We start from the raw sequence: 19752 nt of genomic DNA, 5'->3' as shown, positions 1-19752 counted from the left end.
GCGAAGTCCTCCAAGGTTAGGCGGGTTAAAATTGGAATAAGGGTTTATGTAAAACTGTTTTGTTCAGCTGCAAAATCATAAAAACCAAAGCAAAGTCACCGTCACGATTATGGATTAGATTTCGACTTTACTGGGCCGCGCTCAGCCTGTCATTCCGCCAAATCTTTATTCGGTTAAATCTTTATTATGTTAATGAACATAATAGCCTGGGGTCCTCAGGTAAATTTCGACTGTTCTGTGCACATTTGTAAATGCCATGATTTCAATTTGAATGGTAACTCAAATTTGTACTTTAAATCTTTATATAAACATAATAATAATAAAGTTAATAAATAATATTAGCTAATAAATAATATTAGCTTTATAATTGCTTTAAAACCAAAACTAATTTTTATCCTAAAGCATAAACAGGTTAAATATCGTTTTACAAGCCTGTCATGTGCGCGCGTCTAGGTGGCGATTAAATTTAAACCGTTCTGTGTACATTTGTAAATGCTAATTTTGATTTTTATGGTAAGTATTTAGATTTGTACTTTAAATCTTTATACTGTCTTTAAAATTATTTAAAAACCAAAACTGACTCGAATCCTAAAGCATAAATAGCTGAAATATCGTTTAACAAGCCTGTCACGTGCGCGCGTCTCACAAAATTTGTTACTTGCTTATAAATCGTCAAAAAATGATTTACATGCTTAGTAATTTGTAGCGCGATGCGTTACTGTGCCGCGCCGAGCTGCGATGAATTGGCATCGTCAATTAACTAAGTAATTTAATAGGTCTTATTCGAAATCAACATAAAAAGTACATTGGTACAGTATAGCTTACGTACATTGGTATAGTATAGCTTACGTTCACAATCACTCAGCTTATTTATACATTAAAAACGTATAAGCATATTCACAGAACCAAGAACGGTCCAATCAAATCTAATCACCATTCACCACCCGCGTCTGACAAAAATGGTTATTTGCTCATAATTAATAGCTCGCCAAGAAATGATTTTAATGTTAATTGACGATGTCAATTCATGGCAGCTCGGCGCGGCACAGTAGCGCATCTCGCCGCGCCGATCTAGCCAGAGAAGCCTCATTGAGTGCGCGGCGCGGCACAGTAACGCATCGCGCTACAAATTTTAATGCTTCGTAATAAGTTAGTTTTGCAGTTTTAAAGTAATCGTGAAGATAATATAAAGATTTGAAGTACAGATTTTTTGTATCACGTTGCGACCCCCACGGTCGTTTCACTTTATCGTTCTGACGATACAGGGGGAGCCGCGCACTTCGTGCGCGGCGGGTCATACAACGTATGACAACAGATTTTAGGGTTTGAATTTGGGTTAGGGTTTTAAGGTTAGGGTAAGCGGTGTGAATTGCTATATATTTGGTATATATATTTATGATAATCGATATAATATATACTAATTGTGTTATATTTCAGAATGTACCACAAACATGTTGTCTGTGCGGTTTGATAATTGCTTAGTACTAACTGGTGTTTCATTGCATTGTGATTCCTATAAAGTTAACAGCGATTGGCATGACATTGAATCGAATGCTTCGTCTATCGATAAGTGGGATAGAGGTAGGCAGAGCATTCTAATGCTATCCGCTCGTGGGCTATCTTAGCCCAGCCTCTCTAAAAAAAAGAAAAAAAGTGGGATAGTTCGAAATGGGCTCAGGTCGAATTGGTGAAACTTAAATCAGAAAATAAATCGGAAAGAATGATATTGTGTCACTATATAGAGCTATTTGAGGTTAACTCTGGATTGTGAAAACTATTTGAGCCATGCTAAGCATATTTATTTTGTAGCACATTCTCAAAGAATGTTGACATAAATGCACGTGTAAGGGGTATCCTAAGAAGTTTTTGTGTGGAACTCCATTGAAGACGATTTTGTGCCAGGCACAGTGGTGTAACGTTGCCTGTTGGTGCCCCCCCCCCCCCGCTGAAAAAGCACCCCCCCTGTTGGCGCCCCTCCCCTTTTGGCGCCCCTCCCTAAAATTGAACAAATTAGATGATTTTAGAGGATACGCCCCCTAAGATTGCGCCCCGATGATAACTTCCGGTTTTTCAGTTTCCTAAGTGAGTGATGTTTAGCCGGTCTATGATCTAATTACAGTAATTTAAATCCTGAACAGTGATATCTTTGATCCCTGTCCTGGTGAGGCAAACTTGATAAGACACATCAAGCCTAGAGTTGTTGGGCACCCAAGGGATCTGACGCAGCCTAGATTGGTTTTAAACCAGTGATAGTAACTGTATTATATATATTATTCAATTACACAGAAACAAATTTTTGTAAAACTTTTAAAATTAATGGGGCTCAAGAAAGCTGCACAGGCATGGCTTCTGTAGTAGTTGTACAGCAATACTAAGGTAATGGGACTACTTGTTAACAAGGTTTGGGTGGTAGAGGGTCCGCAGTAGTCTCATTACCTTAGTATTGCTGTACAACTACTACAGAAGTAATCCCAATAACACTCGACCTCTGCCTGATCCAGAGGATGTCATCATTTTAACTTCACACAGACATCAAACGCTGTAAGAAGATGCCGATCAGACATCGTTTTTGTTATATTATATTTGTTCACAAGGAACTTGTTTCTCTGAGTTTGATTGATTTGATTTGATTTCAGTAAAATTGTTTGAGTGTTTCCAAAAAGTTAACGAATTATGAATTATTATTATAACAAAAGATCTTAAATCTTGTAAGGTTAAGTTCAGTACACTTTGAAAGGGAATATTAGTCAAGTATCTATAATTGTAAATTAAATTGGAGTGTATTGAAAACTTCATTGATTAACTCATTACTGAATTCATGTGACAGAGTACTGTAAAGTATAGTCTGTAAAACTAAATTATCCGTAAAATAAAGTAATCAATTTTATGCCAATTTTATAAATAAAGAATGAAAATCACATCCTTAGAACTAATTCCCTAGACTAGGTGCCACTGGGATTTTCGGACACTAGACTTAAAATTAGTAGCCATCTGAGTGTTTCCAGGTACAGAAGTCCTAACATTCATTTATTGATTAGAGAAATGCAGCCAGATACTCTGTGTTATACTCTTTTGGTTTAAGTTATACAAGTTTTTCATTAGGCAAAAGAAGTACCATTTTCGGGCTTTAGTATTGACGATTTATTTTCAAGCATATGTTATCTTTTAGCTCAGTATTTATGATATTTTCTGGGATTACTAGTTCAAACACTGCTGAGTATAAGTTTTATCTTAAAAGCGGTGTTATTAAATTTCAATTTATTATTATTATTATCTTCTCAAAGCTAAAATCATTCTCAGCATGATATTATCTGTTTTGAAGATTTCCTTTTTCATCTACCTTATAGCAGCTGACGAAGGTAAGACTACTTATACTTTCTGTTTTTGAAGTTTGTACTGACTTATTTTATGGAAATATAAAATTGGTTCACATTACCAAAAGTTGTGTCGCAAAAGAATATGGACACTTAACGAAGTCTATTAAGTTACAAATGGAAGTAGTTAATCTAGAACATGGATTTTACTTTCAAATGTGAAAACCTCACTTTTTCAGTTACCCTATTCAACCTTGGAGAAACCCATCAAGATGATTGGTACTCCACCCAGAATGATCAAGATGATGATCTGGGTGCAAAGAAGTGGATGGGCGTAAGCAATCCTTTCCAGTTTCATGTGTGCCAACTGTCTGGAATAAAACAAGATAATTTTCTCAGAACACCCTTCATTTATACACGTGATGTGACCTTTGTTTATGTTAACATTCAGTACACACTCACTCCGTGTACAGAAACTAAGGAAGGTGTACGTCGCGCAAACTGTGCTCAATCCTTTCATTTGCATCTAAAAGAGGTAAAGTTTTGAATTCTGGTAGATAATTGCTTATTCATTATGAAATCTATTAATCATAAATGCATTACTCTGTCAAATCATAACTGTCCTCTGACAATTATATATTGATTTATAGCTTGGTTTCTGATTTTTTCTCTATCTATGTGTTTTTTAATCAGAACTGATAATAGTTAGGGATTGTCCACATCTAAAGCCAGATTTTTAACATTTTAGACCCCTCCCTCCTAATCAGCCACTTTAGTAATATTACATCTATTGTTTTTCCAAACCACAACCCCACCGGCTGTAACAGTTGTCTCATGATTTAGTCATTCAAATTAACATACAGTTTAAGTTAAAGTTAAATTCATGTAAAACAGAGCTCCTTTAATTAAATCTTACAACAGAGCGACAACCCTAATGAGCTGGGTACAGTTGACGAGTACAATTACCGCCTCGCTAATGAGAAAGTCACTGCCATCGTACCCTCAGCGTTTAACACCTATGTATGGAACACAGTTGAAGTTCAGCTCTCAGGTACTTTTCAATTTCTGTATTCTTCTTTTAGCTAGAACTGATACTCAGACCTGAGATCGGTATGTCATGGTCGAGCAGGTTTTTACCTTACCAATGGCCGTCCGGTCCCATCTGGTTTTGTCCAAGGTTATAAAATATTATAAATAACTGACTGTATACTCTTCTCATAGTTGCTGCATTAATGTCAACACCGAGTCATTCAAACTCAAAGCTCCCTAGCCTTCACCACACACAAACATATCCCTTGGCTTGCTGCAAAGCACAGTTATTATTTTAGTAGTAAACTAAATTTGCTCCGACCTACAATAGTCAGTGCAACATAAATTCCAGTCAGTATCTGAGTGAGTTAGTGCCCACTTCCCCACTGTGTTTCCCACTGTAACACAGCATGACATAAGCTAACACTTGACACCTGGCCATCTCCAGACACACGAGCCAGAACCTCCCACCTACTTAACTCTCGTTAGAGCATGAAATGATGTCCAGACATATGCGCACTTCGTTGGCTGGTTTTAGTCACGTGATATGTGTCCTCGTTGCTGGTTGGCTGATGGCACAAATTGATTCACGCCGGAATTTTATTGGATATGTCATCGCTTTCATTTCGTTCATGTATTTTAGTTGCAATGCGGATCTGGAAAACCCGCTTTTCAGGTTCATCCATGACGTTATGTCCAGTTGGATACTATCACCAAATATTTTCGTAACCTTCAAACAAACTCACATGATTTCAAACAGTTTAACTGTTTAAGTTGACCTACTATCAGCCATCTTATGTTACCAGACATAAATCCTCATTTAAAAACTTAAATAACCTACTCATTTATGCTATAAAGTAGGTGTCATCTTATAGGATTCCTTAGAAACATTCTATTACAAGTAGTGACCGATCCAATGATGAAGGATAAAACTCAACCACATTTTTCTACCCACATTTTCTACCCACATTTTCTACCCACATTTTCTACCTATATTTTTCTTCTCACCAGGTAATCATGAGGGAGTCTTCTTCGCTATACGAGATGTAGGCGCTTGTATCCGTATAAAGAGTTTCCTTGTTAAGTACAGATACTGCCCAGATAGGGTTATCAATGCTGTGAGGTAAGGGATTATCTCTCAATTATTTGATTATGATTATTTATTAATTATTTAATTACTCTCTTTAAATAATTAATCAAGTTGTGGCAGTACAATGTTAATGATTCAGTCAACTATTAGGGATCAAGAGTTAAGTTGTATAAAATCTTGCTGGGAAGATATGCTTCTCTATTTACGTGTGTCAAGACATTATATTAGATTGCCTCTAGGATATTATGTTAAATGCAACATATTAAGTTAATCAAATTATTTACCTCAACATTTTGGATACCATTGCTTTGCTTCACAGGTATAACGAGACAATACTAAACGGAAAACAAGATATTCAGGTGGCTGGTACTTGCGTGGACAACTCCACACATCCTGTTAATCGTAAGTGATTAAGTGATTAAGTGATTAAGTGATTAAGTAATTACCTTGCTGTATCATTATTTTATTGAACAATTGTCAATTATTTAATTTTGTTTGTTATTTATTTACACTGGAATGTTACGTACTTTTTCTTACGAAAATCAAGCTAAGAAGCTGTGAGGCGTGAGCTCATGAGGGAGTGAGAAAATTGAGCTATGTCATGCATTTCATATTTGTAGACGAAATTCGCGTACAGAGGAAAATACAATATTAAAAGCTTATTTTGATATTTGCGAAATTCCTAAGGAAGATTGATTATGATATTTCTTGCAAAAACTTACGTTAACTCTGAGTCTACTGTGGAAATGATTTAACAAAGATTTGTACCTCTTCTTTATTGTGTAAACTAAGAATGCTCAAGTCTCTCAGGTCCGATACCAGACTTACGTTAGTACGACAAAATAAAATGTTCCATTGTTATGAATTCTTAGCACTTACTTCTCAAGTCAATAAAATGTACATCAAAAATGTAAATCGTGTAAAACTTATTTCGGTGTTTTTTCCGGTCCTGTCAAAATTAAAGTACTTAAATCTTGACTACCCTGGTAATAGTATACTACATACTTAAATCTTGACAATTCTGTTTAAAAGGTTGACAAGATATCCCAAGTATTGGTTTATTTATAGCCTATCCCCTACACGCATGATCGTTAATATTCCGGAACAACACATGAAGAACACGGCCAATTACGAGGACTACAACTCGAGCGGACCAATCAGGAGCCAGTATTTCGCCCACGTGATCCCTTATTTTGCTCACGTGACTCCCTGAGTTTACATGTGAAAAATGACACGTTGAGCTAGCTTGGAGAACGGGAGCATGTTGTACTGTCTTTTACCCGGCAAACTACCGAGAGTTTTCCGGAGCTGCTCCCGGAGATGTGCCGGAGTTGTGCCGGAGTTTGCGGCAAATTTCCGAGGGTAACGAACTTTGGTGTAGAGATAATGTTTGTGTCGTGGGATTAGTGAGATTAATTAATTTAGATACAAAACAAACTGATGAATCGCTCATTCCTAATACCATGTAGGTCGCCATGTGTGGCTATGTTTGGAGTTGGATTATGTTATTGTCCAGTGTTGATCTGAACAACGTTTTAGTAGGTAGAATAACGCATAGTTCTGCACTCACAATAAATATTATGTGGAACTTATTTCATTCCCTGATTCCCTAATAGTTCCCTAATATATACCCAACATTTCCCTAATATTAATAGTTCCCTAATATTTCCCTAAAATATTTACCTAGAATATTTACCTAATATTTCTCTAATTATATCCTGCTTCTCCCCGAGTCGAGTCCTTAAAATAAACTCAACAAAAACAATTTTCAAGTGTTCTAGCGACAGGCGACAGCCTAACGATGATAAATTGAAGTTTTCAACATTGTTCATTGTGCCCCGTACTAGCAGTTAACATGAACTGTTTAAATAATAAATCAAATAAACAAAAGAAATAATAATCATTGGTATTTAATAGTTATAACCTCCTCCAAAATAAATTTTAAATTTTTACGTGAAACCCAACACAACCCGTAAAAATCCAAATAATAAACTTTCAAAGTTTAAAAAAAATTAATTCTACAGGTATAACCCTTTTAATAACTTAATTATCAAGGTTTTTAAAAATTTAAAACCTCTGGGTTTGGGAAAACCCCCCAATGTATAAAAAAAAAAAAGAAAACCCAATTTTTAAAAAAATTTTTTTTTTTTTTTAAAAACCCCCCCTTTTTTTTTTTTGGGGGGGTTTTTTTTTCCCCCCCTTTTTTTTTGTTTTTTTCCCCCCCCCCTTTTTCCCCAAAACCCCCCCCCCCCCCCCCCCCCTTTTTTTTTAAAAAACCCTTTTTTTTTTTTTTTCCCCCCCCCAAAAGGGGTTTTTTTTCCCCCCCCTTTTTCCCTTTTTTATCTCTCTCACTCTCCCCTCATCTCTCTTTTCTCTCTCAAAATCTTCTTGTCTTTCCTCCTCCTCCCCTTCTTACTCTTTCTTCTCTCTCCTCTCCCTCCTCTCTCCTTTTCTTTCCTCCCTTCTTAACTTCACCCTTTTTCTATTCACGCTTCCTCTCTTCCTCTCTCTCTTTTTACACCCTTTTTCCTCCTCCCCCCTCCCTCAATCCCCTCTTCGTCTCCTTCTCTTTTCTTTCTTCTTCTATCCTCTTTTCCCTTTCTTATTCCTCTTTTCTTCTCTTCTTCTCTCTCTCTTCCTTCTTCTATTTCTTCTAACCCCCGTTTCTTTCTTCTTCTTCTCTTTAATTTTTTCTTTTTCTCTTTTCCCCTTTCTTTCTTTCTACATTTTTCTTTCTCACTCTCTCTCTCTCTCTCTCTCCCTCTTCTCTCGTCTCTTTTTCATCCTCTCTCTCTATCTCTCTCCCCTTCTCCCTCTCTTCTCTCTCTTCACCTCTCTCTCTCTCTCTCCACTCTCTCTCTCTCTCTCCTCTCTCTCTCTCTCTCTCTGCTCCTCTCTCTCTTCTCTCTCATCTCTTCTCTCTCTCTCTCTCTCTCATCTTCTGCTCTCCTCTCTCTCTCTCTCTCTCTCACTCTCTCTCTCTCTCTCTTCTCTCTCTCTCTTCTCTCTCTCTCTCTTTCTCTCTCTCACTCTCTCTCTCTCTCTCTCTCTCTCTCCTCTCTCTCTCTCTCTCTCCTCCTCCTCTCTCTCTCTTTCTCCTCCACTCTCATTTCTCTCTCTCTCTCTCTCTCTCTCTCGTCTCTCTCTCTCACTCTCTCTCTCTCATTCTCTCTCTCTCTTCTCTCTCTTTCTCTCTCTCTCTCTCTCTCTTTCTCTCTCTCTCACTCTCACTCATCTCTCTCTTCTTTCTCTCTCTCTCTCTCCCTTTCTCTCTCTCCTGATCACTCATCCTCTATTCTCTCGTCATCTCTTCTCTCTCTCTCCTACTCTCTCTCTCGTCTCTCCTCTCGTCATCTCTCTCTACTCTCTCTCTCGTCCTTTCTTTCATTCTCTCTCTCTCTCACTCTCTCCATTCTCTTCTCTCTCTCTTTCCTCTCTCTCTCTCTCCTCCTCACTCTCCTCTCTCTCTTCTTTCTTTTCTCTTCGTCCATCTCTCTCTTCATCTTTCTCTCTCTCTCTTCTCTCTCCTCTATCTCTCTCTCTCTCTCTCTTCAATCTCTCTCCATCTCATCACTCCCTCTCTCTCTACATCGCTCTCTCTCTCTCACTCAGCGAGTGTGTCCGGCCCTTGTCCCTGATAAGATTTACCTTCTCCTTCACCTCTTCCTCCTCTCCCCTCCTCTCGTTGCATCATGCAATTTAATTGGGTTTACCTTCAACACGGAATTTAGCCCGCTATTTGGAATGCAGGGTATAACCTCAGTTCAGGCTGAGTTCATGCTTCATGATGTGTGATTAATGGTTCAGAGCTTGTCCTGTGTTATCGTAAAAACTGTGCGTATGTAAATCAATGATTTGTTACGGGGACCACTGAACTATAATAAGTGCAGATCTAATTTTTTATTGTTTATTGGAAAAACGAATTAATTCTCGTATGTGATGGTCTACACTTGAAGCGGGTACTACTGGTGGAATGTATTCTTTACTAGGGGACTTTCGTAATGAGATAGGTGTCTGTGTGTAAAAGTGTAAAGTGTGTAAAGTGTATGTAAATTGTGTTTTTTTCAGTGTGTCCCTTCTCTCAGGTCTGGTTACGTTATTCGTTTCAAAGGAATGATGACGAAATAGTCACTATATCTTAATCTAATGTACAGGGTGGACCGGAATAAAATGAAAAATGAGCGAATAAGAACCAGCAGTATTCACAGATTAAGTTCATTTTGGTCCACTGTGTTTGATAATTTAATGTATATCTAGTTTATCTACAAGACGTCATCATGGCCCTTTATCGATTTATAATGCTAAAAACTTTTATAAGTGCAAAAGAAGTTCCCTTAAAATCACTGCGACACCACCTCTAACTTGATTTCTTGCTTTTTTGCCAATTATACTTAAATGATATAATATGATGAAATAACATTACTATCACTGACTTTAGACTTATTACATAATATACTCTCTCTTGCAGCAAGGCGATGCAATAGCAATTAAACGCATGCAAGAGTTGCACAATATTTGAATATAAAGCCATCGTGCACCCTCATTACCTACTGTTAGTATAATAAATCGATATATAGCTTGTGGGTGCTGACGTGTTCTTTGGGCGCGGCAGAGGCATTTCATTTGATTAATTCCAGAACTTTCCTCCTAAATCGACCTTCTCAAAATACTGTCGAGAAATTAGTTTTTATATAATATTATATCGGAATGGAACATTATTGTCGAGATAACAAAAACTGTATCATTGTACTAAGGATTTAATTTTTCAATAATTACTAGAAAAAGATTGATAACGGCCTCTCATGGTCGTAAGTCTTTGTGGTAAACTTGTGACACAAATGCTGGTAACCTGCCAACATTTCAACCCACCCAAAATTGCAAGATTCAAGCCCTAAAAAAGCAGGATTGTTTCTCTGAAGTTAACCGAAATTCCTCAACTACCGAGCGTTCAGTCAGATGACTTTCAGGGCTGTTCATTGGGTGAAATTTATCACGTGATGCAGAAATGCAGCATTTTAATTGGCTGAGAGAAGTTTTCCCAGGCAAAAAGGCGGGTTAATGTGTTTTTAATTGCAATAATGGTAATGGACCTGTCCAGTGTACATCTATTTCCGAAATGTTCTTATTAATGGTTCTAATTAAAGTTCCTAATACAGAAACTTTATGAAGGAGCACAGAAACATGACTCGTTGAGAAAAAGATAACTTTTTGGTTGATGATAGATAAAAAATACGTTGAATATTTGTCATACCCATCACCAATCAATTACATCACCTCAAAAATCTTCAAAATCTTTTAATCTCCCGATACTTATTTCAATGAATTTCTATTCACAGAGCCATTAACGATTACAATTTTGAGAATTTTGAGTCGAATCACAGATCCTCCTAAATCAGAGTCCTTATGATTCTTTATTTTATGAAGGAGCACATAAACGTGTTGTAAAGCCGCATCGCTGGTAAACTACAGGTATTACTGGTAACACCTCTCGTCGTTATTACTTTATTACTGTACTGAGAGGTGTACAATATAATATTATATATTTATGAGAAGGATATTTGAACTATTTATTTAACCAGAGATCAGATGAGGATCTAAACTTGAGTTTAGAGTATTGCAGTTTTAGTATTTTACTTTAAAAGTAGCTATAACCTTACTTAGTTGTACTAGATTATATTATTTAAGAGAATAAATCTGTAAAGTATACTGTAATAATGAGAATATGCAAGTTATTTGAATAGATCAAAGACCAAAGTGGTTTACAAGATGTACGGAGCTGAATACTTTCAAAACGGATATATATAACCGTTTACCGGTGATCCTGTAAAACGGTTGTTATTGTCACAGCAGACACCTACCATAGTTGTGGTACTTTGGATATTAAATCGAGCACTGTTTTATCCCAGGATTCTGCTGTACTGATAGATGATATCATGTTTTATAGAAAGTGTACATTGGTTTGTACCTGATACTACCACCAAACAAAACAAATCATTAGTAGTATTTAATACTACTACTACTGGTAAGTAATGCTGGTAAATATTACTGTTAAGTGTAAACACGGTATCTACATTTAGTTTTACATTTCACCCCTTTCCACCGGTCAATTTTCTTAGTTTTTGAGAGCGCTAATAACGTGTTAGTAAGGGTCGGTGGTACCGGTAGTCCTGTGGTCGTATAACTACACACAGTAAATACAGTATAGTTAGTAAGGGTCGGTGGTACCGGTAGTCCTGTGGTCGTATAACTACACACAGTAAATACAGTATAGTTATCGTTCAATGTTCAACCCAGTCACCATACTTACCATTGTACACGCCACCTGTGTACACTGACAACCAATCAGAGCCCAGTATGAGAGCTGACAACCAATCAGCGGGCTGGCTTTCAGATCGTGTGTATGTCCGACAGTGTAGGAAACGGTCTTAAACAAACAACCTGTACTCGGGGTGCAGCAGAGATGTGGCGGGAACTGGCCAATCAGTGAGCTGTATTCTCGCTGAGGACCAATCAGAGGGCAGGGAAATGTGCACGTGCGGGGAGGTAGATGAGGAGATTTTAGTATAATTCATATTTGCATAGTATTTAATGTACGAAGGGATTATCCCTATTGTCCCGGGAAGAAGCCTGGAAGGAGCAATATGTGCAGGGGCAACTAGCCGGGAACTAGTTGAAAAATATGGCAAGTAGGTGTCATAGTTAGCTGAGCCTTTTTCCTGTAAACTTAGTAACTTTTTAGTTTATATTATGTTATAATATTATTATATTGTTCGGTAAAGTTGTGTAAATCTTACTGAAGAGTTAGAATGTGTAATTTCAGACATGAAATCAGAATAATATTGCTTTTTTGATCTCAGACATAAAAAAGGACAAGGTCAGATGAAAAGACATGTAGTTCATCAAAGAAAAAGATTTGTTATTAATATGATTAAATGATTGTTCAAAAAACTTTCGATTCAAGACGGTTCATGAAAAATCTTAACTTTTTCAAAAACTTTCAAGTTCAAAAATTAAACATTCTTGACCTGGACGACGTTCCCAGACCACAAACTTGTAAATAATTAATAAACTATTAAATGATTAAATTACATACTTCGTAATAATTATATCAAGTGTGTCCGTGGGAAAGTGATATTATTATCTTACTGTTTTATCATTAATTATAATAGCCATGTTACCATAGTTACCATAGCTAGTTACCATAGTTAGTTACCATAGCCTTGTTGATACGGGTCATTAATTTTATCAAAGCAATTTCATTGAGGTCCGTTAAAGAGAGTCTTAAGTTTAGATTCCGATTCAATTACTGGATATAGAGCTATCCAGATTACAATGAATTAAGTCACTAAAGTTGAGATTAAAGGGATTTAATATTATATAATATATTAAAACTTGCTGCTAAGGTGATATCAATAGCTTAAAGATGATATAGCTTAATAATAAATTCCAGTACAATTCAATTGCTACTAACCAGTTCTTTTACACTTCCAATCTAAATAATATGACGGATCCATTATTCAACAAATTTGAAAATATTCTGACCATTTTTATTGTTTGATCATTTACCACAATATGGCCTTGTAAGATCGTCTTCCAGCTCTTCCTGTTACCATCTCATCAGCTCAATCTCTAGAATTTTTAAAGCTCTTTTAAAAACGTTCCTATTTTAACTGTCCCTTCACGAACTTGAGAAAACGTATCGATAAGCTATTTTAGTCATAACTGGACGTGATAGGCCCTTAATTACTTGCTTCCATACTATACACCAGTGCAGTATTACAGATAATATCTTTTCAAGTATTTAAGTATCCAGTCCTTGCTTAGTATAAGAGGTACTTCCCCAAGTTCGCGGCCCGGTAAGCCCAAAAGTTAAACACATCCTTTATCAGTGACTAGAATTTCACAAAGCATTCAGTCAATAAGAAGAAAAGAAGGTCCTAATTAACGTGGTATGTACTAGTTCCACATACTGTAGAATTATTCAAATTGCACAGTACTCTCTTCAGCTTAGAAACGGATTTTTAGTAAATTAAGGCCCTTGGAAGCTAGCCAGATTATTATTTAAATTTTAATTATCTCCTCAGTTCCCGGCCAGTCTTAACATGTATTCTTCTTCTCTTATAATATCATTCATGCAATATTCAGATAACTTAACCACACACTTCATTGCCAAGACGTATCAAAGACGAGATTGATATCACAGTAAAACCGTCTTACCACAGCTGTTTCCTCTTAACTCTTACCACAGCTGTTTCCTCTTAACTCTTACCACAGCTGTTTCCTCTTAACTCTTACCACAGCTGTTTCCTCTTAACTCTTACCACAGCTGTTTCCTCTTAACTCTTACCACAGCTGTTTCCTCCCCCAAAATCCGCGGTAAATCAGGGTTTCACACGATACATCTAAATATATCCCCTGATAGCAACCCTGCCAATAATCCATATCACTTGACTCGTGTATAATATCTTTCTACAGACAGACCCTAGAAGATATTAGATACGGTATTGTATCTCTTATCTCCGTTTAAACTCATTATCACATTTTCTTCTGAATGAAGTGAAGCGTGGTGAAAGTGCCCTATATATTGGGTATTATAAGGGGTCTGTTTATATAGAGGTCACGTGATAGTGCCCTATATATTGGGTACTGTAAGGGGTATGTATGTTATATATAGGAGCTGGGGTTAAGTTATGGGGCTAATGTGATAATGTGTCATTATCGGTTTTAAGGAAGGGTTAGGTTCTCACGGCGAGTAAAGGGACAGCTCTGGGCAAGTTTCTCAGATTTGCTCAGATTTGCTCAGATTTGCTCAGATTTTTCACATTATGAAATGGTTTGATTTAAAGAAATGGCTTGAGACTTGACTAAACTACAAATTCTGCTTAACATAACTACATAACTGGCTGCGGACAGTTAATAACTCCCTACAATCTACATTCCTGTCTTTTAAGTAAGTTAGATAAGTTTAAGTTATTTAACGTCTGCTTTTCAGTTAAGTAAGTTAAATAAGTTAAAGTTATTTAACGTCTGCTTTTCAGTTAAGTAAAGTTTTTACCCACACAGCATACACTCTGTGAAATGTACTAGAGAGCTGGACTTGTATCTTTATAATATAAACAGTGCTGTTTATAAATATAAACACTACGATTATGTCTGCTTAATTTAACTGTTAAGTGTGTCTAATGGTCCTAATGTCCTGTTATTACTATCTAGATAATATAATGTACAACGTGTAACTTAGTGGAGTATACATATGTATGTGTTATTAAGTATTAAGTATCATCAAATAGTGGAACTGATAGTAACTAAGCGTAACTAGCCGTAAAGCACCCCGGAATTTTACCCTCCTAAACGTATTTCAATATCTCTCAAAACAGTCTCAATTGAGTAGAAGTCAGAAGAAAGTAATCAAACAAATTAACAGATTAGACATAAGAATATAAAATAATGTATATTATATTTGACCCGTAATTTATACAAAATTGGACAATTTTGGTGTAAAAATTTTAAAATCGTTTGGGTGGGTGCAAGACGCAAGTCCAAACTAAGTGGGTGCAACATCCTTTGGGTCGGTGCGCACCCACCCGCACCTACACAGTGGAGCCATGCCTGACAGTTATACTAATAATATCCTCACACATTAAAAGAATTACTAACCATGGATAGGAGGGTATTTGTTTAAAACAAGTGATACGAAAGGTTTGTTGTAGCAGGAGCTTTCAAAATACATATCATCTTCAGCTGTTAGTTACTAACCATTGTCCTCTTCAAAACGTTATTTCTCCTTGACACTTACAGTAGGGTTTAACACAATAAAAACTGTTTCTTCTTCTCCGATGTAATATATTGGACAAGAAGGTACATCAGGTAGTATAGTACCAAGCGAGAATTGCTTGCGGAGGTACCTGCTCTGTTTCTACAGTTTCCACTTTGAGAGACTAGTTGCAATTTAAATATTTTTCATTTTTGCGCTCCTAAGTAGAGAAAACATGATTTAAAAGTTTAAATCAAAACCTAAACTATTCTGTTAATAGCATGTGGAATGTGGAATATAAATAATATTTAGTACTGTAATAATATTTAGTACTGTAATATACGAGCTGTGCGAGGATTACTTGCGGAGGTACCTGCTCTGTTTCTACAATTCTACAGTATCCATAATGTGATTACTGTAATGAGGCTGGTGGGTATAATAATAGTGGGTCTAATGTTATCATCCGTTCTGCAGAATTGTAAACTAGCTCCTCTCAATCTGGGATATAAACGTACTATGACGTACCTGTACAGTGTACATGATATATAATGAAAAGAAGGAGCTATCAGTGCTAGAGCAGATGAAGGCACTGGGCATGGTATTAAGTGGGGTCAGCATCTGTTCTGCAGAATAATGTAAAGAAGCTTCTGCCAGGTCCGTCAATGTCTTGTTAAGAAGGTCCCTGACTTTGTGACGAGCAGTGAAACTTGGACCTCATGGTTTAGGTCCGTAGTTGTTGTTGTTGTTGCTAGTTTGGTGTATAGCTGGTTCAGTTCCAAAGTAACGCTTTACATTGAGTTGCAGGGTTGGGGTACGTGGGTATATTATTCTGTTGTTTTCCTGACAACATGTCATAATTATGTTAAATATCCTCCATCAATATCATGTATGAACTGTGAAGATAAGGAAAGTTTGACGTGTGAGATTAGTCTAGAAAATACCAGAACACAATCCAAAATACCAGAGCACAGTCCAAAATACCAGAACACAGTCCAAAATACCAGAACACAGTCCAAAATACCAGAACACAGTCCAAATCTGCTCTATCACAATATCACAACGTACACTCAGTCACAGTTACAAGCTACACAGGCCGTGATAAAGTCTAGACGAAATTAGATTCACACCAAATAGCTGGTCTTTTCAAATTTAGAATTTATTAAACTTATGAAATATTATTTTAGTTCGGTATGTAAAAATAGATTTTTTGCATGACATAATTTCTTCTTTGAACGAAAGGGTTGTACCTATTAGATTGATTTTCACATTGACTAGGGATACTAAAGTATTTGTGGTCCATAATTATACAGATATATCCAGGAATTCAGTGCATTTGTTGTACTTCTCAAATAGAGGATTAAATTTTTAAAACTTAATTTTAGTTTGGTACGGAAATAGATTTGGCCTTTACATTGCATAACTTCGTCTCGAATAAACAAAAGGCAACCAGTAAATCAGGGGTAAGGTCTGTGCAATTATGCGTTAATTATTAGAACTACCCTGTAAAGTTTACTTAATAAACTGAGGTTCCCAGTAAAGATATCTTTAATTATAAACCCAGGAACACGACCTCTGACATAGTACTGGACTCATTAAGTAATAAGTACACACACACACACAAGATATCAGACATATCTAACATAACAAAACACTGAGTTGTAGTTTCTCTTCGTCCAATAAAATGGGGTTAAGAGAGATCACGTGATCAATTTAGTGGGGTTTAGTAAGGGTCACGTGACTTGTATACAGCTCTGATTTACTTTCCAGTGCTCACCAATTGTAGTGTATCTTGTAGAAATAAAGTACAATGACATTGGTATTTGGTATCCATGAAGTAAGATCCTATTCAATGATTGTACCCTCGTTATTGTTTGGAGAACACACTATGTTTCGGAGATGGGAGAAGTCTGAGTTACAATGTGAGATTATTTGGATATAGATAGTTTTGTGAAACAACAGTTAATAATCGAAAATCCAAGTTACAAACCCAATGACCCTTATTATATACACAATTGTTTCTGATCTAATGTATCTCTACCGTGAGTGATAGTAAGTAACATATTATCTCTTGAAACTAAACTCTGTCTACATGTTATCATCCCAGCTTGTACTGCACAACAATTAGTAGTAGAATAGTAGAATAGTAGATAAGATAAGAGAAGATAAGATAAGTAGAGCACCTGTCTGCTGAAGTGAGGACACCAAATGAGCCCCTCCCTTTACAGTACCAACACTGTTCACAGCCTTGTTGGGCTTCATACACTCTTTCTATGTAGTGAATTAATTGGATACTTTATTGAAAACTATCATAATATTAAATAATATTATATTAATTAATTAAATATGCTATTATATTATATAATATTAAATATGCTATTATATTATACAAGCTTCTCCGCAGCAGATGATGTTTTAACGTGTTTGGAGGTTAAGTTAGGTGTACTTACCTGTGGTGTTGGTTTTAGAGAGTTGTAAACCATTTTTAGATGCATGTTTGCATGATACACATGAAATATAATTTAATATATATAATACAGTCTACAATACTCTTCAAACAGAGAAGATGGCATGAACATTCGGTTTTGGAAATAGATGCTTTGCAAAATATTATACACTCCAACATTGAGGGTCTTGCTTACATTGCATCAGGATAAATAACTCCGAGTATGATAGTTATACTGTTCAGCTCATTTAGTATTTACGGATGATTCTATGACGATAGTTTCCAATCCAAACTAGTCCCCAATCCAAAACATTATCATTCATTAGATCAAGGAGGAAAATTATAGTCATAATGACTTCAAAATATATGCAGTACATCAATACAATACATCAAAATATTATTAAACCAAAAATTAAATATTTCACAGATTAACTTCATTGCAATCTAATTTTTACAAATATTGGCCTTGAGAGCTCCAGCCACGTACCGGCACGCCTGCACTTCACACAAAAGTAAACATGCACCAGGTGCATTGCACCTTCACAAAATATGTAAACAATGCTAAACATGCTCCTTCATTCAAACCTCTGGCACAGTTCTGTAGTGAGTAGTCCGGCATAGGTACTGCAGTCCCGTACTTTCCTGCTGATATTATAGCTACTTCTTATCTGGAGAATAAACAAAAAGAATAAACAAACATACTCCTTCATATAAACACAGCAGAGCATTATTCCGCGGAAACAAACACACAAATTGTTTATTATTTATTTAAATTATCATTGCTTTATTCTAGCAGCTTTGTTGATACGGCCAATGCCTCCGCAAGCAATCCATGCTAGTTCTCTAAACTGATTGTAAATTCTTACCGACCTGGAAATCTTTTGCCGACCTAGAGAGATTTCGTTTGCCCGTCTATTTCATGAATTTTTAATCAGCAGGGGCTATATTTTAATTTGTAATATATTATTTCTAATATAATATTACTGATATTGCTTTAACGTCCCTTATCGCAGGTCTAGAATCACAAATACAATCTCTCTTTTCTAAAAATACCATATTAGCCGGACGGAAAAGTCCAATAATAATCACATAATCGAAAGAAAAATTCCTAAAGAAAATTCCGCCCCTTCCCCAGAAACTATTAATTATCCGTTATTTTTAATCGGGGCAAGCCGTGCCTCTATACTAATTACAATAATCATATTATTATAATCATATACGGCAATAATTATTCACATACGGCATATTTTGTTGCAAAATCTTTTTATAATCACATAATTTCGTTACATAGTTTATGATATATTTTGAGATACAGCTCGTTTTCGCAATGACGGTATATACCACTTACAAAAACCCGCTAGCAGGTTTCACATACTGCCCGCTTACAGACGAAAGATACTAGTAATAATAGACTAAAGATGCTAGGATTCACGGTAAAGTCATTAGTTTCCTTGTTCATGGACGTAACAGGGTATGTTCTCTTCATTTTCTGACGCCTCTTATGACTTTCCGTTTTGTAATCAACGGTATTTTCGGTTGAGTAGCGAGGGGACCCCCCCCCCCCCCCCAGCTACTTATTGTAACGAGATTTGTATCATATTTAATAAGGAAAGATGTTTAGTGTTTACCTTAATGAAATGCCATCAATGGGTGTTACAGACCGTAGTCCTTCTTTACATTTATACATTTTTTATAAAAATATTTGATTATTCCGGAAACGTAAGCAGACCGTTAGTCTTGATAATCCAATAGACTGAATAACGTTCTACTTTAACTTTTAAGTAGTTAATATGAAAATGTAAAAGGATGTAATTGTTGGAATCAGTGGTTTTAATGGTTCTAAACATAGATTTAATGGTTAGTTCCCTTTCATTATGTAGTTAAAATCTATAAGTAAAGTATTACGTGGCTTCCTTCATGTAATTAATCAGTTAAAGTCAAACTCCAGTAGAATCTAAAGATAATTAGTTATGTTTTAACTACCCACAGTTTTAAGGGTAGTGATAAGAAAGGGAAACGTTCATGTTTTGCTTACTTCCATGGTTACTTAAATTACCTCAAAACCTGACTACCAACCCATTGATTATATTTTGGGTTGACTAAAAAGTCCAGTGTTGATATA

The 19752-nt window shown here is 36.1% G+C and overlaps 1 protein-coding gene across 1 annotated transcript in view; it reads left to right on the top strand.

Moving 5' to 3' along the window:
* The first annotated feature begins 3293 nt into the window (after positions 1 to 3293).
* LOC134813869 (ephrin type-A receptor 5-like) overlaps positions 3294 to 19752 on the top strand; it is a 71172-nt gene continuing 54713 nt past the window's right edge. Inside the window, exons 1-5 of the mRNA XM_063821762.1 lie at positions 3294 to 3359; positions 3554 to 3849; positions 4236 to 4365; positions 5355 to 5466; positions 5753 to 5835. Coding sequence (XP_063677832.1) covers positions 3302 to 3359; positions 3554 to 3849; positions 4236 to 4365; positions 5355 to 5466; positions 5753 to 5835 — 679 coding nt within the window. The 5' untranslated portion in view covers positions 3294 to 3301. The remainder of the gene's footprint in view (positions 3360 to 3553; positions 3850 to 4235; positions 4366 to 5354; positions 5467 to 5752; positions 5836 to 19752) is intronic.

This window comes from Bolinopsis microptera, chromosome 4 (assembly GCF_026151205.1).
Source record: "Bolinopsis microptera isolate Bmic1 chromosome 4, MBARI_Bmic_1.0, whole genome shotgun sequence".
Classification (NCBI taxonomy): Eukaryota; Metazoa; Ctenophora; class Tentaculata; order Lobata; family Bolinopsidae; genus Bolinopsis; species Bolinopsis microptera.
The sequence above is the reverse complement of the archived record's forward strand: the minus strand, read 5'-3'. Positions and strand labels throughout refer to the sequence as shown.